Genomic DNA, 22,559 nt, shown 5'->3' on the forward strand with positions numbered 1-22,559 from the left:
CACCCAGGAAGCGCTGGCTGCACCTTGCTGGGGTGGCCGGCGGCAGGATGGGCACAGAGCCTGTTTACCTGGCCATGGGGGGCTTCACCCCTTGGACCGTGTCTGGGAAAGCAGCCCCGGGGCAGCGCCCCTTCCCCGGCACCTCCCCACCCAGTCGCTTGCTCCGTCACCTCGATACCGTACCATGTGCCTGCTGGTTTGGCCTGCGACGTGTGTGCTTTACCTGCCCTCTCCTCGGTGATGGGTACCCCCCTCCCCAGCCCTGGCAGAGGAGGGTCCCCTCAGCCCTGTAGGGGAAGGACCCTCCTGGTCTGTTTTTTAATGTATTGACACCACTGTTTGGAGTCAGACCCTGCTCAGTCTTCCAGCCCCTCTCCTGGAGAACCCTCCCAATAAACTGTAACCTGTCTATTAGCCCAGCCTGCTGAGCTGTGCAGGACAGAGCTGTGCCCGTGCTCCTGCCTGCCCTGCCCTGGGGCTGCACAGGGAAGGGGCTTAGGCATGGGGAGCACAGCCAGTGTCCTCAGTTCTTCCTGCCCCAGGGCCAAGAACTAGCTGGAGGGTGTGCAGTGGCCACGGGCAGCTCTGCCCATCCCTGCTCACAGCCCTGGGAACACAGCCAGATGTGCAGCGCTGGAGGTGTTGGGGTGCAGCAGGCAGCCCTGCCCACACCGTGACACCAGGGCCATGCTGCTTTCCTTGCCACGTGCTGTAACCCTGTGCCACTCTCTTCCTCACCACTAGACATCGACGAGTGTGCCCAGGGCTTGCACAATTGCAGCCAGCTCTGCACCAACACCCCTGGGGCCCACGCCTGCCACTGCCACCCAGGCTTCCACCCCCTTGATCCCGCTGCCAGCCAGTGCTGGGGTGAGTACCTGCAGGCAGCGGGGCCGGCAGCCCCCCATGCCTACAGCCCTGCTGCTGCCAGGTACAGCCGTGCTGCCCTGAGAACAGGGGTGCTGTTTTCTGGTGTGCCCTGTTGTGCTCACAGCCCTGGTCCCAGCCAACCCAAAACATGGGGAGGAGGCATCTGCCACGCAGCAGCCTTGGCAACAAGTGGTGGCAGGACCACAGATGTGTGGCTGCAGGCATTGGACATGCCTTTGTGTCCCAGCTTTGCCCAGTCCCAGAGCTACATCCCTCCCCTCCATGCCCCCTCCAGCCCACGCCCGATGAGTCCCATACCCCTGGCACAGCCCTGACCCTCTCCTCTTCTTTTCCAGACATAGATGAGTGCCAGGCAAGGCCCAGCCCCTGCGACCATATCTGCCACAACAGTCACGGCTCCTTTCACTGCCACTGCTACCACGGCTTTTCCCTGGGCGCAGGTGGGCGCTGCAGGCACAACTAACCTGCCCTGGCATGCCTGGGTGCCCCCTACTCTCCTCCAGCCCTGTGTCAGTTGTGCCCAGTGCGGCTGAATAAACCCTTTCCTGCACTGGTTTCCCTGTGGGTCCCTGTCGTCAGGGCCACATGACGGCTGCACAGATCTGTCCCCCTGTAGACTGCCACATCTATCCCCCTTATTTTCCCCCTGCTCACCTTTCTTGTGGAGCTCTGTGTACCCTGGTATGCTGGGGGATGCCCAGTCCTCTATGTGCCCCCCACCATCACCCCGCTTTCCCCTCCAGTGCAGGAGGACACAGGACAGATGGCAGTGGATGAAGCACAGGGTTTATTGACAAAGGTCTCCATGCAGGGGGGCCCAGTGGGAAGGGTGGGGCCAGGGCCACCCTGCATACACACCATAACAAAGCCAAAGGGAGCACTAGGGAACAGGGTCCTCCCTCCAGGAGAGCAATGCTGGCTCGGTTCAGCCCTGCACACAGGCAGGGACTCTTCTCTTCTGGGTCTGGATGTCACAGCAACTCTCCTATTCCCCGCCTGGATCTGACCCTGACCCATGAACCCCCACACCTTGCAACTGGGCTCAGGTGCTCCTTGGGGTCCCCACTGCAGGCCAGGCTGAGAATTGGGGTGGCAGATGCATGCAGGATAGGTGGGCAGGGGAGTGCTTAGCAGCAGGAGAGGAAGAGTCCTGGTGGAGCTGCTCCACCAGCCACCCTCCCTCCATTGGTGGAGTTCATGGGGCAGAGCAGGCAAGGGGCTGCCCTGCATCTGGGTGCAGGCAGTATCTGCTGGGATGCACCAGCCCCATGCCCAGTGCTGCACCTCATTGTCCTGGGCATGGGGCTGGGGATGGCACTGACTTGAGCAGGGAGCAGACACAAGTGCCCAGTGTTGTGGGCAGTGCTGAAGGATTCTGCTGGCAAGGATGCTGCTACCAGATAAGTCAGAGCATCTGGCCAAGGCTGGGGAGCAGCAATGGGCAGCACATGGGGCAGGACTGGAGTGAATTCATGGCACCATCATGCAAGATGAAGCAGCACCAGGGCTCTGCCAGTCACCCTGAGCAGTGGGCACGGAGCAGCTGAACCCACCCTGCAGCACCAAGAGTGGGATGCCCCAGGGAGAGGGTCCCGCAAGCGCTGGCAGTGCCCATCGCCATGAGACTAAGTCCTGCTCCCCTTAGCACTGCCTGGGGCTTTGCTGGTCCCGCTGCTCCCTGATGCATGGCACGCAGGGCACTGCCAGCTGGGGCTGCCCACAGCAGGGCGAGCTCCTTTTCTTGGTGCAGGGGCAGCAGCACAGAGCACCAGAAGGGCTGTGGGAGCCCCTTGGCACCATTTTGGCTCAGTGGGAAGCACCTGGGATGCCCCAGCTCCTGCCCATAGTGGGTCTGAGCAGGGGCAGAGCTGCTGCAGGGGCACAGAGCAGAGGGAGGTGGGCAGCCCTGCCGGGCAGCCCCCGGCCTCGCTCCCCCACCTGCCCTGGGCTCAGAAGCGGGTGCTCTGGTAGTGCAGCCTGCGGAGCTCGGAGAGGCCACTGTCCCGGCAGTACAAATCCCTGCAGGGACCCCCTGCCAGTCACCGGCCCCCTGCACCACCGCCCCCACCACCGCTGCTGCTGCTGGAGCTGCCGCTGCTGGAACTGCCACTGCTGCACCGGTCCTCGTAGATGGAGATCTCAATCTGGGCCCTGCTAAGGATCATCACGAGATGGGCTAGCCCCATTGCCCAGCACCTCCTCCCGGTGTTCACCCACCCCTCGCCTTTGTCATCCCCCCAGCATCCCACTGCCCAAAGGATACAACCCTCATGCCACGTTCCAGGGGGTCAGTGAGCAGCAGCCCCCGCGGCGCATAGATCTTCTCGTTCTGCTCTTGGATGTACTTGGAGATCTTCTTCAGGACCTGCCAGCACACAGAGGGACACTCAGAGCCTGCTGGCACTGCTGCCTGCTCTGGCCTCCAGCCCACCTGCTCCCTGTGCCATCCCTGTGCCCAACAGCAGGCCTGCAACCATGCTTGTCCCCAAGCCCTCCTCTGGGCCTCAGCACCTTCTCATAGTGCGTCTCCATGCAGAGGAAGATGAAGTAGGCAGTGGCACAGGCCAGGCATCCCTCCAGGTAGGAGCTGCCCCCAATCTTCTCCGCCTCAGCGTAGAAGCTGTTAAGAGTTTTCACGGTTTCCTCGAAGAGCTGCCGTTCAATCTAGAGCAGAAACTGGGATGAAGAAGAGTCTGGCCAGAGGCTGACCCCCTGCACTGCCCTGTGCCCATCCTTGGTGGGCCCTGAGGAGCACTTAACCTCCTCCTCCCTGCCCAGCTGATGCCTCAGCTGCCTGGCCCCTGCCCACCTCCTTCCCATGCCAACACACGCTGAGCCTGCAGCCCTTCACCTCCTGGTCCACAGGACCACCTAAGGCCTTGCAGACTGTGCAAGGTGGCTGTGATTACATGCACCCAGCAGCACCAGCTGGCCCAGGGCTGTACAACACCCCATGAGGTCTATGTGTCTTCAGACCCCATTTCCCCATATGACACCAACATAGGGCACCCCCCATCCTGTCAGCCTGCCAAGCTTCCTACCCGGCTCTCCAGCTCTGGGGGGAACTTTGTCTGGAACTGGCACGTGGTCCCATCACTGTAATCCCGCTGCACGAAGACCTTGGTGGCCAGGGATGCGCTGCGCCGCAGCTCCTGCAGGCTGTGCACCTAGGGGGTGGTGGGGTGAGCTGAGGGGCTGCAGCCATGGGACGATGGGCATCCCTGCTGGGGGCTGGGGACTCCAGGAATAATGCCATCCCCCTAGCATCAGGGCATGAGCCCTCTGTCCCCAGCAGTCCCCCAGCATGCAGCTGCTCCAGCAGATCCCAGCTGGGAGGAGGAAAGCAAGGCCAGACAGTGGGTCTGCAGTGGCAGCACAGCAGGTGACCAGGCTGTCATGAGGTGGCTGCACAAAAGGGATCGGCAGCAAGTGCGCAGCCCAGCACCGCCAGCCCTGGTATGTCATGGGGTATGAGGGCCCACACCAGCTCCCCAGGTCTGGGCCATGGAGCAGCTGGGGGGGGCTAGAGAAGAGGATGGAGTGGCCAGGTTGTGTCAGACCCCTCCCTGCACACTTCCCCTTGGGTGACATGAGGCAATCTCATGCTGTGTGCCCACAGACCTTCAGTCCCTGGGTCTCACCTGGGGCATCTAGGGGAAGCCCCACAGCCACCCCTTCTCCCGGGACACCCCACCCCAGGCCCACGCTGCTCCCTCCAACAAGTGCACATTGCACCGCCCACCCTTCCAGGCACCCCACATACACACTGGCCTTTCTGTGCACAGACCGCACACCCCTTCCAGCCCTGCACTAACCCACTCCCCACTGCACCCTCGCGGACCCCGGTCCCACGCTGCCCTCCCACGGCACTTCACCCCCCGCAGACCCCACTCCCCCGCGTCCAGCCAGCCGACGGCGGCGGGCGGGGAGGGCAGAGCGGGAGGGCTCCGCCGCAGCCCGGCACCGGGTCGTGCCCGCTGCCGGGCTGGCCCCGCCGTGCCGCCGCTCACCCACCTCCGTGGCCATGGCGCGGCGGGCGCCCGGGCGGGCAAGGGCTGTGCCGCGGGGGGAACCGGCGCTGCCACCGGGCCGTGCGGAGCCGCGCGGGGGGACCGGCGCTGTCCGCGGTGCTGCTGTGCCGAGCGGCGGAGGCGGGCCCGGCCGCCCCGTGTGCGCAGCCGCCCGGCCCAGCCCGGCCCGCCCAGAGGCGGCGGAGATGGGCTCCCGCCGCTACCGGCACGGAGCCCATGGGGAACGCGGCCTCATTGCTGGGAACGGCAGTACCGAGGTCCGGCTGCCCCGTGTTTGGTCCCAGCGGCAGCTGCTGCTGTAGGTCTCGGTTGTACGGCCGGCACTGCGGGTACCGGGGCACGGCTGCTGCGGACCTGCGGCTGTAGGTCCTTGGCGGGGGACTGGCTGCCGAGGGGGTGCTGCTGGAGGTAACCGGAGGAGCATGGGCAGCCGTGGGGCTGGCCCGGATCTGGGGGCCGGCTGTGGGGCTGGCAGCCTGCCGTGCCAAAGGGCCTCGGCTGAAGCTGTTTGTTTGCAAAGGATTTGCAATTGGCACTGAGCTCTGCTGGGGTGGGTGCTGCAATCACAGCACGGGCAGACATCAAAGTGGAGACCTAACGAATTCCCTGTTATCTATGCCCATTGACAGCTCAATTAGAGCCAGAGAAATGCCAAACGGGAGGAACAGAGGATCTCCCGAGAGGCCAAGGAGGGGGTGTTCACAGCTGGGGCCGGGGTGAGGTGGAGGGATGGAGTGGCTGGGCACAGGGCCCTGCTCGGGCGGGAGAGCAGCCAGCCCTTCCCTCAACACCTGGGCGATGCTAAAGGCAGTGCGGAACCCTGCCAGCACGTCTGCCCAGGCTGCTAACGCAGCACAGCTGGCTGCCTGCGGCACAGGGGCCCTGATGAAACAGGGGCAGCTTCAGCTGACTTCTGCTTCCTGTCCTGATTACCAGCCCAGGCTTCAGGCAGAGCAACCAGAGGCAGAGCCCTGGAGCAGCTGATGGGCAGACCCTGTACTCTGGAGTGTGGCAGGGTTTGTGACCAAGGGACCAAAGGACACATGCAGGCAGAGACCCAAGTCAGAGGGCTCATCTCCCCTATGAACCCCAAGCTACACATCCTATGGCTTTCGGGAAGAAAACTTACTGCTCCTGAGGTCCAGAGCGTCCCTGCCAGCCTGAACCCCAGAGCAGTGGGGTACACCCTAACCAGACAGTTCCACAGAGCCAAAGGACCCCCCTCAGGGGGATGTACTCTCACATGTACACACACAATGTGTGCACATAGACACAGGCATTCATGCGTGCATTTGGATGCCCACACCTGCCTGCACCCCCCCATACACTCCCCAGGCACACACTCAGGTGCACGTGCCCTCACTAACACACCCAAGCACGTCCCCAGATGCCCCCAAACCCAGGCCCTGCATCCCAGCTCCTTCCCATGCTACGTGTCACCACCATATCAGGGCTCGCCTGCCCGCCTGCTAGTTGCCATGGCAATGCTGCCCCTGCCAGGAGATGAAGTTTGCTCTCCCACGCCTCTACAAGGGGCTGAGAAGAGCTAGGGGAGCCCAGCTGTCCCTGCCACCCCAGACTTTGCCCATCTGCGTGGTGCAGCTGTGGTGCTGCCCCAGGGATGTCCCTTCTCTGGCTGCAACAACCCAGCCCAGGCTCTGGACTCTCAGTTCTGGGCTCCAGCATCCTCACAAGACTCAGACTTGCTGTCTGTAAGACCAGGACACATGACAGGGAGTGTCCTTTGATGGGACATCTTCACTTCATCATGGGGAGCCACCTTCCCACAGCCCTACCACCCAGGGGCAAGCCTTGGACATCCCCACACAGCCCCTGGCCCTGCCGGTGGTGTCTGCAGCACCCAAAGTCTCTGGAGACCACTGGGGCCCGACAGCCCTTCCATGCAGGATGCACCATTGTGGGCTTCCCAGTTTTAACCAGAGTATGGCAAACCCTGCTGGTTTCCATGCAGAGGGCACAGGCTGCTGCCATACTACACCATGCCATACTGTGCCACCCCATGTCATGCTGTGCCATAGCTCCCAGCGGAGCAGGGCAGGGCTGGAGCAGCACTGGTGTAGCTGACAGGATCCCAGGCAGTAGGAACAGGGCAGAAAGGGGTCAGGGCAGTCACAAAGTGCTGCATAACCCTGCTGTCCCCCCACCTCCTCACACCACGCAGAGGGCTGGCAGGGTGCTTGCAGCAACAGGGCTCTGGCTCTTCTGTTCCACCTGCCAAGCCCCAAGGGGCTATTTCTAGGCTGCTTGGCAGTGGAGGTGGGCATAGCATGCATGGCTGCTGCCAGAGCTGTCTGGGTCCCCCCTGTGCCTGGAGCGAGGGGGCTCTGTCCTGTCGCACAAACAGACCCTGCGGACCTCCCCTTGCCTCTGGCTCTGCCTGACTGCACAGAAGCCCTTGCTCCTGGCCCCACAGGACAGGTCTGAGATGCACTTGGGGCCCTATGGCCAGCCCCACACATCCAGCGTGCCTGCGCTCATCACACCTCGGCAGCCATGACCCTGCGGTGCCCCTGGTCAGCCCCTGTGCTTAACTCCCAGGCCAGGACTGGAGGGTGTGCCCAGCATGTCCCCGGATGCTCACATGCTCCCGGCACCCTGGGCCTCCCTGCAGTCCCAGCACAGTGGATGGTGGACATGGTTGAGAGCTGGAGCCCTGCAGCCAGCCCAAGACCAATCCCTGGGGCCTCATCTTGCACCCACTATGTGCCAAGCCCCCTCCTCAGTCTGTCAGGGCTGTCAGCAGCTCTGGCTTCACTTCAAAGGAGCCACGGTAGGGCCAGGCCCTGGCAGGTGCTTTTCACGGCACTGGGGGGAGGGAGGGGGGCGGGGGGGACGTGCTTTGATTAATAGGATGGAGGAGAGGAGTATGAGCTCACCACCCCAGCGAGGACAACAGTGACATTTGGGAGGTGTGCAGAGACAGCAGGGCAGGGTGATTAGCTGATAACCTTTCCTGGGAGATGCCAGGTGTGTACACCAGTATGGGGGGGGAACGTGTCCCCCGCACCTGGAACCACAGGAAAACAGCTCCCAGTGCCCCAGCCTGCCCCTTCATGAAGGACACAGAGACTGACTGGCCAAACTGAGACTCACTGGCCCTACAGCCTGGGTGCCGTGAAGATGGACACAATGAGGATGTGCACCACTGTGCGGCATGCACAGCACTGCCATGTCTGGCTGTGTCCATCCCAGTGGATGGTGCCAGGACCCTGTTATATTGGGAGCCTTTGCTCCAAAGTGGAGTGGGGGCAGCCCCCCCCGCACACCCCACTGGACTGCATGGGCAGGAGGGATGCAAACCATCTTGCAAAGGGGTGAGCAGGGCGGGATGTCATTTCAGAGGGATACACCAAGGTCCAGCTTTGGCAAAGGTGCTAGCTGGGAGGCAGGACTGTGCTGAGAACAGAAGTGAGTGGCTTTTCCCACCTCCATAGTGGCTCAGAGGGCAAGCAGCACTGCAGAGAGGGTCCCCACATCCCTGTGTCCTCATGCACAGTGACGCGCTGCAAGGCAATAGGGCTCTTCCCCAGGAGTGTCCTGACACGGGACGTCCCTCCTCCTTGACCCACAGAGGGGGCTGGAGGCCATGGGGCTGGCAGCAAACAAGAGGTCTGCGTGCAGGCTGGCAGGAGCCAGGCAGGGCCAGAAGATGCTGGGGGGGCTGGGAGGGCGCCAGGGCGGCCTCGGCCCTGCAGCTGGGCCGGGAGCACTGCCAGACACATTCCTGCGGCTGCTGGGCAAGCGGGAGCATGTGTGGGCGCAGGGCAAGTGCACGGCCACTGCTGCCCCTGCCCGCTGTCTGGCCCACCGTCCCATACCCCTGGGCCAGCTTGGCCCCACAGTGTCCCCAGCCATGCCCCAACCTCCCTTGCCCCCCAGGCAGGGCCACCCCCACGGGGCTGTGCTGTCAGCCCCTCATTGCTCTCCATGCAAGGGTGCTTTCTCCTGGGAGCTGCCAGACACTCTGGGACACCTATTGCTGTCCCCTCCTGAGTGTCCCTGATCTGTGGCAGGTGCAGCCCATGCCCAGCACTGATACAGCTCAAGAGCCAGGAGTCCCAGAAGCCTGGCATGGGGCTGGGACGCGACCAACAGCTAGGGAGGACAGAAGGATGCAATGGAGCCTGCCCAAGCCTGGGGAGAGGGAGCGGGGACATGATGAGGGAGGATGGGAGGAGATGGCCAGGACCCTGCTCAGCATCTCAGTTTCCAGGAGCTTCCTGCCCCCCAGCTCAGACCTGCTCTGTGCTCCGGGCAGGCACAGGTCCCTGGGGAGGGCCCGGAGTTCTGAGGGGGCACCCCAGGGGATGTCCTCTTACCATGCCACCCTGGCTGGCCGTCCCTGAGGTCCCCAGCGTGGAGGGGGCAGTCCCCATGGCCCCTCTTCCAGTCTCGCTGCCATGAAAGGTGACAGAGGCGGTGGCATAGCCAGCTCCCCGGAGTGACAGGCACAAGTGTCAGTCCTCCAGACGGCTGCATGCGCAGAGGATTGGCATGCAGGCAGCAGAGCAGCCTGTGCAGACCCAACACAGGGAAGGTTGCCCAGATTTACCTCCCCTGGCTATGTCTCCCCCCAGCCCTGTGACAGCTTAAGTGGGAAAGAGTTAAGGAAACAATAGGGGTGCTACAGGGACCCCCCCAGAGCAGAGGCACAGTCTCAGCTAGGGGACAAGGCTCCCAGGTCACCTGGCAGGTCTGGAGCAGGGGATGGACGCGCCTCTAATGCGGCCAGCCCTGCTTCCTCCAACCTAGCCACAATGCCAGGAGGTGACTCAGTGGCTCTAATGAAGGCATCATGACAGATGGGGGAACCAGGCCACCTGGCAAGAAGCTCCTCCCTCCACTGTCCTCCAGCCCAACCAGCCCACTCACCTCTACCCGGTGTGGTGCCAGTGGGCACAGGGTGCTCAGCACCCCCAGCACCTTCCTGGGAGTGACTGTGGGTGCTGGGGGCTGGACCGAGTTGGGAAACAGGGTGGGCTGAGAGCCAGGAACCGGTCCCTGGCCAAGAGCAGGACAGCTAGAGTGCTAGCAGTGCTGTAGGGACAACCTGAGGACATCGCACACCCACGGACAAGGTGTGCTCAGCATCCCACACACTAACAGCCCCATCCCACACACGCTAGCTCCCTTTGCCTCCACCTCCCCACTTCTGCTCCCAGGTCTCGACAGCCCCTTCCCAACCCAGCTCCCATGGCAATTAGTTGAGCTCACTGACTGCCCTGCCCCAGAACATCCATCATGGATTAGCTATTTTCTATCAGCATTTATCTCCAGGCACTCTCACTACTACTGTGACAGCCCGATGCCTCCAGCACCCTCCCTCCTGCTACCGGGCAGCCCTGATAAAGGACCACTCTATCTTATCATGCTCCCCAGCAGTTATACATTAACGGTGCCATCTCCGGGGCTTGGGAGGGACAGCATGAGCTCAGCCCAGCCTCAGGCCAGCAGTGAGCATCCCTGGGTGATGCAGTGATGGGTGCTGTGACAAGCACGGAGGGCATGGGCAGGGCAGGCAGGCTGCAGGTAAGTGCAGGTTGTGCTGATGAGGTTCTTAACACGGCCCCAAAGCAGAGGGAACTCACCAGGGCTGGGGGGATGGACCCTGCCCCCAGCCCAGGGCAAAGGGCAGTTGCTATCACCTGCCTGCACAGGGCTGTTTGCTCTGTTGCCCATTAATAGAGCTGCCTTATCCTCTGGGCAGAGGCCAGAGGGAGCCCAAAGCCTGTTGGTCAGGCAGGGGCATTGATCGTGGGAAGGGGAGGGGGTGCCCCAGATAACCCCTGCAGACAAATGGCTTTCTAATGGGGTCTTGAGCCTTGCACCCCCCAGCCTAGCCCATCTCCAAGGGGATGGGGGAATGTGGCCTCAGCAGTACCCTCACCCCACTTGGGCTCTAGCTCTGCCTGTGCCCTGGGTACCAACCGGAGCCTGGGTACAAACCCTTTGCTGGGAGATGTAACCCCAGCTACGTCTATGCCCAGCAGACCACAGGCTGCCCGAAGTGCATGCTGGCAAGGCCATCTATGAGGAATAAGGATCCCATACCCATGGCATCACCTTGGTAATGATACCACACGTGGCACCTAGCACAGGGTACTCCAGGTGCCTCCAGTGCTGCTGCATGAAGCCACTGGGGTGTCCTGCTCCTCCATCCCCAACACTCCAAGCATCTTCAAACCCATACCCCATGGGGCACAGGAGTAGGAACCAGGGTGCCCTGCCCCATGCCTCCAGGGTGCCAGGTGGGACGGGGGCAGAGGGGCTGGTGGATAACAGGGACACTTTGAGCCCACAACATATCCCCGTGGGGCAGATGAGACAGCACTTCTAAATGGCATAACTCAGAGGCACACAGAGCCAGGGTTGGCTGGGGGGGCTGCGTGCAGGGAGCTCCCTGGGAGGGCAAGGGGTGCACAGCGCCGCGCACCCACCGGCCTGCCAGGGGCGGGAGGGCTGGGGCAGCGGGGCGGGAGGGCGAGCGGCAGCGGGGTGGCCGGGGGGCCAGCCCCGGGGGGCCCGGCGGCCGGAGCAGATTGGCTGCCGGCGAGGCCTCCCCGGGCTCCTTAGAAAGGGCGGCGAGCGGGGGAGGCGCCAGGGGAGGCAGCAGCGCTCCCAGCCGCGCTCCCGTCCCGCTCGGCAGCCGGCGGCGGCAGACGGGCAGCGGCGATGCCGCGGGCGGGCGAAGCCCCGGCGGAGCGGGGCACGGCGCTGCTGGCGCTGCTGGCGCTGGCCCTGGCGCTGGCGCTGGCGCTGGCGGGGTCCCCGGGCGGCGGGCAGCACTACGACTACTACGGCTGGCAGCCCGAGGGGCTGTCCCATGGGCGCTTCTACGGGCGGGAGCCACAGTGCCTCGACATCCCGCCAGACATGCAGCTCTGCCGCGACGTGGGCTACAAGCGCATGCGGCTGCCCAACCTGCTGGAGCATGAGACCATGGCCGAGGCCAAGCAGCAGGCCAGCAGCTGGGTGCCCCTGCTCGCCAAGCAGTGCCACACCGACACCCAGCTCTTCCTCTGCTCCCTCTTTGCCCCTGTCTGCCTCGACCGGCCCGTCTATCCCTGCCGCTCCCTCTGTGAGGTGGTTCGCGACTCCTGTGCCCCTGTCATGGAGTCCTACGGCTTCCCCTGGCCTGAGATGCTGCACTGTGGCAAGTTTCCCTCCGACCACGAGCTCTGCATCGCTGTCCAGTTTGGGAACAGCAAGGCCACGCCGCCACCAGGTAAGCAGGAAGGGCACTGCAATGGGATGGGGACACACGCAAGGCACCTGCCAGCAGTGTGTCCCCGTGTATCTGGAGACCTGCATGCAGGTCCCCCTGCAGAACCCCTGCACCCCCATCTCTTCACCCCTCAAAGCAGGGCCTGGGGCAGTGGCCAAAGACCCTCTGTCTGCACGGCACAAGTGGATGCAGTATCAGCAGCATCAGCTACTTTGGCTGGGCAGCCCTCACTGTCCTGGGATGCAGGCACCCTGGCCCCAGGGGAGCCAGACACCCCACTGCCTGCACAGAGCTGCCCCAGGGCAGTGGAGAGCAGAGCAACTGTGGGAGCAGCACTAGGGGTGAATGTGGGATGAGACAGGAGCTTCTGGGGGACCCATGGCAGAGCTATGTCCCTTTCCTCCTACTGGGTCCCATCCCAGTAGCAAAAAGCATCCAGCACCTGTGCGTATTGGCCCCACGCCACTGCTGCAGAGTGGCTGTCCCCTCAGGCAGGGAAGGGGACAACACCAAAAGGCAGCCCAGGGTCAGGATCAGGGCTGTGACACCATTTGGACTGGGGCCACCCTTGTTGCTGCCGCTCTGCCCCAAAGATTGGCAGCTGGACGGGAGGTGTTATCATAGCCCATCCCTCCTGCAAGGATGCTGGAACACAGGTGAGTGAGGTGCTCTGTGCCCCCAGCCTCACCCCAGTACAGCTGCCCATGGAGAAGAGGGACTGCCAGGGGGTCTCCCAGCATGTCCCAGTGTAGCTGGCCGAGGTGACAGACGTCAGCAGCACGGAACAGTGACAGTGGCTGGTCTCTCACCGCAGTGTCCAAGATCTGCACCCAGTGTGAGATGGAGCACAAGGCGGATGGCATGATGGAGCAGATGTGCTCCAGTGACTTCGGTGAGTGCTGGGGTCCCCTTCCTGCCCACCCTGGACAAGGGGCTGCCCTCCCCCAGCTCTGACAGCCAAGGTGGGTGTTGGCTGGAGGGAACAGTTTTCTAGGGACAGCTCCATGGGAGACCTCCCAAGCCGTTCCCTTGGACCCTGTGTGCATGGGATGGGTACAGCACAGAAGACATTGGTGGGGCCATAGGCAGAATGGGACACTTGGGAGGGTCACTGGAGGCCTCTGCTGAAACCCCTGCCCAACAACAGCCCCTTCCCTTCTTCACACAGTAACTTTCCCAGAGACCCTTCTTCTGGGTCCCACCCTGGGGACAGGCTGCACCCTGTGCTGTACATGTGCCTAGCCCAGACCCCCCTCCCCAGCAGCACCCTAGCAGTGCCCCATGGCAGTCATGTCCCCAACAACCATACCCCACGGCTGTCCCACACAGTGGTGAAGATGCGCATCAAGGAGATAACAGAGGAAAATGGGGAGCGGCGGCTGGTGGCCGCCCAGAAGAAGAAGGTGCTGAAGCTGGGCCCGCTCAAGCGCAAGGACACCAAGAAGATGGTGTTGCACATGAGAAATGCAGGTGCCTGCCCCTGCCCCCAGCTTGACAGCCTCAGTGGCAGCTTCCTGGTGATGGGCCGCAAGGTGGGCGGCCGCCTGCTGCTCCTTGCTGTCTACCCCTGGCAGAAGCACAACAAGGAGATGAAGTTTGCCGTCAAGTTCATGTTCTCCTACCCGTGTCCCCTCTACCACCCCTTGCTCTATGGGGCTGGGCAGCACTAAGGCTCTGCCTGTCCTGGGACTCCTGCACTGGCCCAATGCTGCACCCCTAGCATCCCAGGAACCCATCTCTGCTCCCCTCAGCCCCTTAGTCAGACCCCAGGACCATGCTCTGCACCCCCCCAGGGTTCATAGCTGCATTCGTAGGAGCTTTGATCCACAGCCAGGACCCCCGCCCCCTCCTGAAAGCCCTGCTCTGCACCCCTGGGACCCCTGTTCTTCTCCTAGGACCCTTGCCCATACCCAGGACCTCAGCCTGCACCCAGGACTCTTGCTCTGCATGCTTGTGAGCCCTGCTCTGCACTAGAGGCCCTGGGCTACCCCCATGCCCCCTGTCTGGCACCCCAGGGACCCTTGCCTGCACTTGGGATCCCTGCTTGTCCCTCTTGGGATCCCCTGACTGCACTTGAGAGCCCTGCCCTGCACCCCTGTGTCCCTTGCCCAGCTCCCTTATAACATGTTCCAGACCCTCATGCCCCCTAAAGCATCCCACACCGCCCCCCACCCCGAGCATGCACCCCAGCCCTGGATCATCCCACCTTTGCAAGGACCCACCCCAGCCAAGGCAGGTCCCTCCTGCCCCACTGTCCCTGCAGACCCCCAAGACCCAGAGCAGCATGGCCTCTGTCTGGGCATCCCCATCCTTCCCATCCTACATGATTCAATGTGGGGAGATCCACCTCCAAGCCCCCCACCCAAACCAGTCCTGCTGTTTCCCCCGACACACAATCCCTCATCCGCCAGCCCAGGCACCCCTTTCCTGACCACACCACAGTAAATTATTCTGCCTCGAGAAGCCTGTGAACAGTTCCCTGTGGTTCATGGGCAACTGTGCATTGGGGCTCCCTCAGGGACCCCGGGAAGGATGGGAGGGGGCTCCTGGTCCTGCCCACTGAGTGGGGCAGCCTTGGGGAGCAGGATCACCCTGGGCTCCAGCTCCAGACCCGCTCCAGGCACCATGCCCAGAGCCGAGGCTGAGCAGCCCAGCCAAGCCAAGGGACGAGGTTCCCAGTGGTCACAGCCATCACTGGAGCCCCAGACATCCCAGCCACCTCTGCGCCAGCCCAGGGAGCGGGGGAGATTGGGAGGATGGAGGGGACAGGGGCATCACTACTGCTGGAGCCCCATGGCTTGGTCTGAGGGTGTTTGCCAGAGAGATGCCTCCCTCTGTCACCCGCAGGGCACAGATCCGTGGGCTGGGAACAGGAGGTGCATGCAGGGAGCCTGGCACTGAGCATGGTGGGGGGCCAATCCTGGATCAGGCAGCCACCATCCCTGGACACTCACCTCTGCACCACCAGAAAGCCCTGTTTACCCAGCACATACTTGCGTCTGTCTGTCCTGCTGGGTGAGGGAGGCACGAACACAGCTGCCAGGATATTTACCCAGCACCTGGCTGCCTGACACTGCGGCTTCTCGCCGGAGCTGGGCTGCTGCGGGTGAACCTCCCGGGACAAGAGGGGAATTGAGGCTGCGGGGTGCCTGCACCCACCCTCCTCCTGGCTGATGAGGCCACTGGGCACCTGCCCTGCACCAGGGTGATCCCTGCTCCTGCAGCCCCTCCTTGGGCATGACCTCAGCCCCACCAGCTGCCCCCCACCTCCCAGAGCCCCTATGGGCACTCACGTCCCAATCCAGCTGGGGGGCCATGCCCCTGCCCCACAGCCAGCCAGGGACATAGGGCAGCCAGCCCCTGCCACAGCCTCACACCCAGGGCACCCCCACCCTCCACCCCAGCCAATGTGAAAAAAAACTGGGGAAAAAATAAAATCTTGTTAGAAGCTATGTTCAGAGCAAGGCGGCTGAGCACGCTGCCATAGGAATAAACATCGTTAATTATGTCATTTTACTGCAAAATTTAAAGTGCGCAAATAAAACCCCATCTCCCAGAGCCCAAGTTTGTCTGTAGCCCTCTGTTTTGCATCATTAGCATCTTTCCAGGGAGTGTTTAGACATACATGGCCATCAGCTCATCGGTCCAAGTGTTTTCTCTAGAAAGACACGTACCTTCTCTCTGTCTCCAGCCATTTGAGCTGTACAGGTCAACTTCCCTGCAGATGAGTGCTCTCACCCCCCACCCAGTGCTCATCCCATTGCAGATACACCCCCACCCACAAACACAACCTGACAGTTCTTGGGGTGCCACACAGCCCCCCACAATGCTATAGCTGCTCCACTGTCCCCAGTGACTGCACACTGACTCCCCCCACTCACCCTGGCAGCACACTCAGCACAATTCAACACCATCATCAGCACTGAGTCCAGCTTTTCCCCAAATTTCCACAGCACACAGCTCAAGAGAAAGATCTGTGAGCCCATGGTCCAGACAGCCCCAGGGCTGCCCCACACTGGTGGAATGCACAGTCAGCAGCAAGATCTGGTCCCCCAGCACCTTCCCTGGCCAGCAGGTGTCAAGGCTGGTGGGCACTGGGCAATGCCAGCCCAGACACCCCGGCCAGGGGAGCTGCAGCTGGCTGGCAGGGACCCAGGCCATGGCCTTTCCCAGCTGTGTGGCAGCCAGGGTCACATTCCTGGGATAGCTGGGAGCTTTGCTGTTCACACAGGGAAAGGTCACCCTTGTGCAGTCAGGCAGCTGCTGGGACCACCACCCAGGCAGGGCAGGGGCAGTCCCAGCAGGCAGGGAGGGAGCCCAGCAGCACCTGCCAGAGCTGAACTGCTTTCCAGCTCAGCACAATTCAGCCCTGGCACAGCCAGAGGGGCAGCTGCAGGCAGCCCTGAGTGGGGGCAAACAAGGCCACAGTGGGACAGAAGATGGAAACTCCAGTAAGTAAAGGGAGCTGGTGGCACAGACACACATCACCATGACCACCTGCAGATCACAGAGGTGCTGGGGTGATCTGGGACTGGGACGGTTTTCATGGGACCAAGACAAGAGTGAGTTAAGGGGAAGAGATTTATTGGTTATTCTCTATATACACATATATATTAATCTGTAGTAGAAAGCAGCAGTCACTAAGTGCACGAAGCAGCACAAACTTGTGCCTCTTCTCAGGCTGCAGCTGGAGATCCGGCCACACAGCCCAGCCCAAATTCACTCTCTTGCCTTCTCTGCGCTGCAGCCAAATACGGAGGGAAAAAGGCTAAACCTGCAGGCAGTGAGGCTGAGGAGCACAGGAGGGACTAGCAGGGTCTCAGCTGAGCCAGGACCCAAGACTACTTCTCCTGGAGATGCAGGTAGAGCTCTGACTTGATCCCAAAAATACAGTCACCTAGCACAGTGCTGGAAAAGGTAGGGACAGATCCCTGAGGGTGTTCTGCCCCACCCAGGAGGTGGAGGTAGGACCATAAGTTGGAAGGACGGCTCCTCCATCACTGAGCCAGGCCACAGGGCCTGGGCAAGTACATGGCAGGGCCCAGCGAGTCCCAGGGAGCACCCAAGTCTTGGAGCAGCTGCCAAGGACAAGGGCAGAGCTCTAGCACAGGGACCCAGCTGGTGCTGCGGGGCAAGGAGGGCTGGTCTGCCCGCAGCCTGGCGCTGGCAGGAGGAGTGGCAAGCGCATGTGTCCTCTGGGTGATGCCACACTGGGAACCAAGCAGCACTGGCTCCTGGTGAGCAAGGGCAGGGCACCCACTGTCCTGGATGTCAGGTAGCACAGGACCCAGGAGCTGGCTGGACCTGTTTTGGTCACTTGATGAGCACCTGGTTGCACAGAGCACACACAAACACTGTCTCCCTCTGGGCCTCCGGGGCTGGAAAGGAAAGCAGGTGTCAGAGATGCTTCCTTTTCCCATCCCGGCCTAGGGAACCCAGACAGGGCTGCCCTGAGAGCTGCAAACCCTTCACTGGTCTGACCTGAACCAGGAAGGTTCTACCAACCCTTTCAACCATGGCTGGGGCAAATCCCCACAGCAGACAGCACAGGTGAGAGCAGGAGCTTTGCTCTCCTCCACCTCCTCACTCACCTGTGGCTCCCATCACAGCCTTGGGGACTTTGAAGGAGCAACATCTGGAGCAGAAACTGTTCCCACAGTTGCTGCAGTTCCGCTGTAGAGAGAGAAATGGAGGTGAGACGCTCCTCTGGCCCCGTTCCCAGCCCTCCCCAGCAAACTCTAGTGCCAGAGCACTGCTAACAGCATTCCCTGCTAAAGGGGAGTGAGCGCAAACCCTGAGCCCTGACAGCAACACCAGAGAGGTCACCTGCCCATAACACCCGCACAAGCCACCCAGGCCTAACGCTGGATCTGCATTCAAGCATGCACTAACATGACAGGCAGCCTGTGCCCAGCCCAAGAAATCACTGGGAGCACAGGGCCCAGGAGGTTTAAGGACACTACATGACTTCCTATGCTGTAATCCCGGAAGGATGCAAGTTCCAGAGAGTCCCAGAGGTATATCAGACTGAGCCAGAAGGAAGGGGAGCAGACCACAAGTCTGTAGAACACCAGGCAGCAGCAAGACAGCAATGCGAGTCTGGAGGGGACAAGATATACATCCTTCCCAGAACTGCCCAGTGGACCACACGCCAAGCATCACATGCATGGGGCTGACAAGACAACAGGTGTGGCCTTTGCTCCCCCATTTCCCACAAGCAGCCCCCAAGCTCTGCTTCACAGAAAAGCTCTTAGGCCACAAGAGATGGGCTAAACCAGGGCACAGACCAGGTGTCTTCTACACCAGCACACATGGTTTTGGCCTGAAGCACCTTCCAAAGCAGCAAAAAGACAAAGGCTCCACAGCACAAGGCATTCCTGGCACCATTAGGCATGTGACAACACCCAGCACGTAGCTGAGGTCATCTGCTGCCGGACTGCCAGCTGAGCACAACACCTCTGCCCCAGGTACAGGCAGCAAGCTGGGGCAGAAGCCAAAGACTCACCCTCTTCTTGAGCACAGAGAAAGTGGCTGCGCAGCCTGTGCAGCTCCCTGGAAGAAGGACAACAGAGGTCAGGCAGGGACTGCGAGAGGCACAAGAACACCCCTACCTGTCACGAAGGCTCAGCTCAGAGACCATGCTGCTGCACCTTCTCATCCCCGCACTTCCCAGGAGAGCTGGGAACACCCTCCCCATGGAGGAGGGAGGTCAGCGGAGGTGTCAGCACATCCCCAGCAGACACCACAGCACTCTGCCCACTCCCAGTTCAGTGGCCACCACTTTGCTGAGCTTCCCAAGCAGCACCTGCTCCCAGCCTTACCAAAGTTGTTGCTGGGGTAGCGCTTGCGCAGGCGCTCGGTCAGGCGCGACACCTTGCTGCGGATCACCTCATTTTTGCTCATAAAACCATTATCTGGGAGGCTGAGGTCAAAATCTGCTGAGCACTGAGAGCTCTCGTCATCCTCCTGCAGAGAGCAGAGCCAGCTGAGCACAGAGGGGTGGCTGGAAGCACCCCAGGGGGCTGCAGGGAAACCCACCCCACAGACGGGCATCCAACAAGCAGGGTGCTCCACCTGGCATCACCACAAACCACCAGCAAATCCAGCCAGGCTGCCAGCTCTGGATGGGAGGAGATGCCCCTCTTGCACACCTTGGCATGGTAGTACTCACCATGACCAGCAGCTGGTTCTCCTTCTCCCGCAGCATGGGACAGAGAGGTAGCACAGATGGAGTCAGAGGCACACGGCCCGACAGCCGCCCTTCCTGAGCGCCCAGCTTGCCCACCAAGGTCCCCAACCCTTCCCACTCCAGCTACCCAGCAGGCACAACCCATCTCCGCCAGCCTCAAACCTCGATAGCATCTTTGAACTCTTCGTCAGGCTCTGCCTCCTCTGCCTCCTCCACGCTGCCAGGGGTAAGGTCCTGCAAGAGGTTCACAGAACTAGTCCTGCTGTATCCCAGCCCCTGTCCAAAGGTGGGCTTGTGCTTCCCTGGCAGGTTCAAGGACAAAGGACCAGCTGCCCAGCAGCCCCATGAGTGAGTCCCAGAAGGTGGGGTGGGCCTCTGCCTCCCCAGGTCATGCCCTTACATGCAGCCGAAGGGCTGAGCCAAGCCACCAGCACAGCAGGGCAGCCCCCAGTAATGCAGGAGGGGCTCCCAGGCTTCCAGAAGAACTAGAAGGAGCTTGCGGGCAGAGGGGCATGGGCACAGCCAGACCGAAGGGCTGACCCTGCAGCTCCCACTCCACAACCACCAGCCCTGCCCTTATCTCACCTCTGTGCTGGTGGGTGTGGGGGTCTGATCCAGAGGGGCAGAAGCTGGCAGGGGTTCAGCAGGCTCTGGAGTGCTCTCAATGGGTTTGGTGCCCACACACTGCTCGAGTGACGCCTTGAGCTCCATTATCACTGGTAAGAGAGGAACACGGCTGGAGTGGGGAGGCACTTCCATTCCCCCAGCCCTGCCACACAAAAACTGGCTGCAAGAGACAATCTCCAGGGCTCCGGATGGCACATATAACCTTGATCCATCAGGTACCCTGAGCCCTCCTCGCTCACACACCAACATTAGTGCAGCAAGCAACCTCCACCACAGGCTAGGCAACAGCATGAGCCTTAGTCACATCTCAGTGACACAGATCTCCTCCAAGTGTCCTCTAGCATGTGCTGCAGGACAGAACATGCCTTCAGCTCTTCTCTTCGCCTCCAACAGCACATTTTCAAGCCTGCATCATACATTGCCACAGGCACCGAGAGTATTTCAAGTCCTTCAGAGCAGGGTCGGTGACCAAGAGTGGTGGCAATGCTCACGCACAGGCTGCATCACCAGGCCCTGCTTTGCCAGTACAAAGGAGAGCAGGAAAGAAAAGCCAGGGTAGGAGACACATCAGAGAAGTGTCTTGCCTCACATTTGAGCCCCATCACCTAATCTGGGCTGCTCAGCACCATCCCCAGGACATCGTTGCACTCTGGAGGCGCCAAGTCCCACAGCAGAGCCCAACATGGGACATCAGGCTTACACAAGGACTCCAGGAGAGTACTGGGGCGGGATCCGTGGCACCAGAGGGCTTTTCCCCAGCAGGCCTCTTACCTTGGTAGAACTGGGTGTTGCCCAGGAAGAGGGTGCTGTTGAGGATGGCCAGGACCCAGCAGAGGGGCAACAGGTAAAGGACACAGACAGAGCCCAGCAGTGCTCCGTAAAACCTGGGAAGGAGCAGCAGGACACAGCAGTCAAGACAGAATGATTTGTGCCAAAGCACAAGCTCCCTTCCTTCACCTGCTCTCTCCAAGTACCCAACACATCAAACGCAGCTCCACAGACTGGGCCACTCTCCCCGCTAAGCCCCACACAGGATGCCTGACCCAGTACTACTTACTGGGAAGAGACAGTGGGGTTCTCCCAGTATAGTACACGGTACACTGCCTCACAGCTGCAGCACATCCCGCTCAGGAACCCCTCCAGCTGGATCAGGCTGTGAACATGACCTCACATAAGAAAGCAAGCCCCACAAACACACTTGCCTGGGCTCCTCCACACTCATATACTTTATGGGGGCCAGGCTGACACAAACCCAGGCCCTCCGCAGCCACAGAGAAGCTTCCTGGCTGCAGAGGCCCCAGGAGCCCCACAGCTGTGAGGGCTCCGGAGACTCACAAGCTCTTGACCTGGGCGACGGCCTCCTGCCGCGACAGCTGCACCTTGCGCAAGTCCTCCCGGCGGACGCTGTGGTACCTCCTGTGCAGCAGCTCCAGCTCCGAGGGCCGGGCGCGGCACATCTCCTGCAGGTAGCCCAGCAGGGCCGGCACCACGACCGACAGGGCCAGCACCGAGTACCAGGCAGCTGGAAGAGGCAGGACAGTGTCAGGCCGGGGGCTCCAGGGCAGGGACCGGCCCTGTCCCCCCACACGCACCTTGGCCGAGGGTGAGCAGGAGGAAGTTGAGGCCGAGGCAGACGAGGAGGGAGCACACGGGCCGCTGCCACCTGCGGAGGAGAGGGACGGTGAGCGACCTGATGCCGCCGGGACGGTCCCGGTCCCGGCCCACACGTACCGGAGGAGGGAGCGGACGCCCTCGGCGGCGTCGCGCAGCGGCTCCAGGTAGAGCTCCAGCCGCCGGTAGCTCCGCACCAGCTCCAGCAGGTCGAAAGCAGCGGCGGCTCTGGGCGAAGACAGCTCCGGCGGGGCCTCGCCGCCCCCCGCCACCCCTTCAGGGCCGCCCGCCGGCCCGTCGCGCTCCGCCGCCTGCATGACGGGCTACGCCGAGGGAGCGGGACCAGCACCGGCCGCTGCGGCCCCCCAGCCACCGAGCTGAGCCCTGCGCTGCACCCCACTTCCGGGAAGCAGCCAGGTGCGCCATGACCTCACCCATGGCGTCAGCACACAGCCAATCAGAGGAGCCAGACGAGGAAGCGCAGGAAGAAACCCCGCCCCTGCGCGGGCAAAGGGGCGGAAGAAGCCTCGGCCCCAGAAGTGACGGCAGTTCGGCCCCGCCCACCCGGCCCGGTCCGGCCCCGTCCCGCCCCGCCCGACTCGGGACCCAAGCGCGCCCATGGGCGCCGGGGCGGGTCCGGCGCTGCGGGGCTCGGGTCCGCGGGGGTGCGCTGGATCCTGCCAGCGGTCTGGGCGTGGGGCTCGGGCCGGTGGGTCCGATCTAGATCTGGGGCTCGGGGCCGACCTGGGGCTAATCTGGGTTCCGTCCCGGTCTGGGTCTGGTCCGGTCTAGGACTCGGTCCCAGTTCGGGTCCGGTCCAGGATCAGGGCCGGGAACTGACCCCGGTCTGGCCCTGGCCCTGGGCTCAGCCCCAGTCTGGATCTGACACTGTTCAGGGTCTAATCCTGGTCCGGGGAGCGCGGCCCAGGCTCGGAGCCAGCCCCGGGAGATGCCGGCTGCCCCC

The 22,559-nt window shown here is 62.3% G+C and overlaps 3 protein-coding genes across 9 annotated transcripts; 1 reads left to right on the forward strand and 2 right to left on the reverse strand.

The window, feature by feature from the left end:
• Nucleotides 1-2,930: 2,930 nt before the first annotated feature.
• GOLGA7B (golgin A7 family member B) lies at nucleotides 2,931-9,319 on the reverse strand (the record flags this gene model as incomplete). Its single annotated transcript, XM_080347508.1, has 5 exons — nucleotides 2,931-3,035; nucleotides 3,155-3,256; nucleotides 3,403-3,555; nucleotides 3,933-4,058; nucleotides 9,263-9,319. 5 exons carry the CDS (start codon nucleotides 9,317-9,319, stop codon nucleotides 2,931-2,933), a joined length of 543 nt encoding a protein of 180 aa, XP_080203634.1.
• Nucleotides 9,320-11,615: 2,296 nt separating this feature from the next.
• SFRP5 (secreted frizzled related protein 5) lies at nucleotides 11,616-13,838 on the forward strand (the record flags this gene model as incomplete). Its single annotated transcript, XM_080347644.1, has 3 exons — nucleotides 11,616-12,168; nucleotides 12,983-13,060; nucleotides 13,498-13,838. The coding sequence occupies 3 exons, from the start codon at nucleotides 11,616-11,618 to the stop codon at nucleotides 13,836-13,838; spliced, it is 972 nt and encodes a 323-aa protein (XP_080203770.1).
• A 3,285-nt stretch (nucleotides 13,839-17,123) lies between these two features.
• ZFYVE27 (zinc finger FYVE-type containing 27) lies at nucleotides 17,124-21,996 on the reverse strand. 7 transcript variants are annotated; one of them, XM_080347775.1, is made up of 11 exons: nucleotides 21,716-21,996; nucleotides 21,577-21,647; nucleotides 21,320-21,506; nucleotides 21,042-21,137; nucleotides 20,756-20,868; nucleotides 19,943-20,073; nucleotides 19,520-19,591; nucleotides 18,990-19,134; nucleotides 18,674-18,720; nucleotides 17,760-17,841; nucleotides 17,124-17,546 (listed from the first exon to the last, which is right to left on the reverse strand). In XM_080347775.1, the coding sequence occupies exons 1-11, from the start codon at nucleotides 21,910-21,912 to the stop codon at nucleotides 17,482-17,484; spliced, it is 1,206 nt and encodes a 401-aa protein (XP_080203901.1). In that variant the 5' UTR covers nucleotides 21,913-21,996; the 3' UTR covers nucleotides 17,124-17,481. The 7 variants fall into 7 exon arrangements, with proteins under 7 accessions (XP_080203901.1, XP_080203902.1, XP_080203903.1 ...); XM_080347776.1 differs by having other exon boundaries at nucleotides 21,331-21,647; nucleotides 21,793-21,996; XM_080347777.1 differs by lacking the exon at nucleotides 21,042-21,137.
• Nucleotides 21,997-22,559: the final 563 nt, after the last annotated feature.

This window comes from Nesoenas mayeri (assembly GCF_963082525.1).
Source record: "Nesoenas mayeri genome assembly, chromosome: 7".
NCBI classification, from domain to species: Eukaryota; Metazoa; Chordata; class Aves; order Columbiformes; family Columbidae; genus Nesoenas; species Nesoenas mayeri.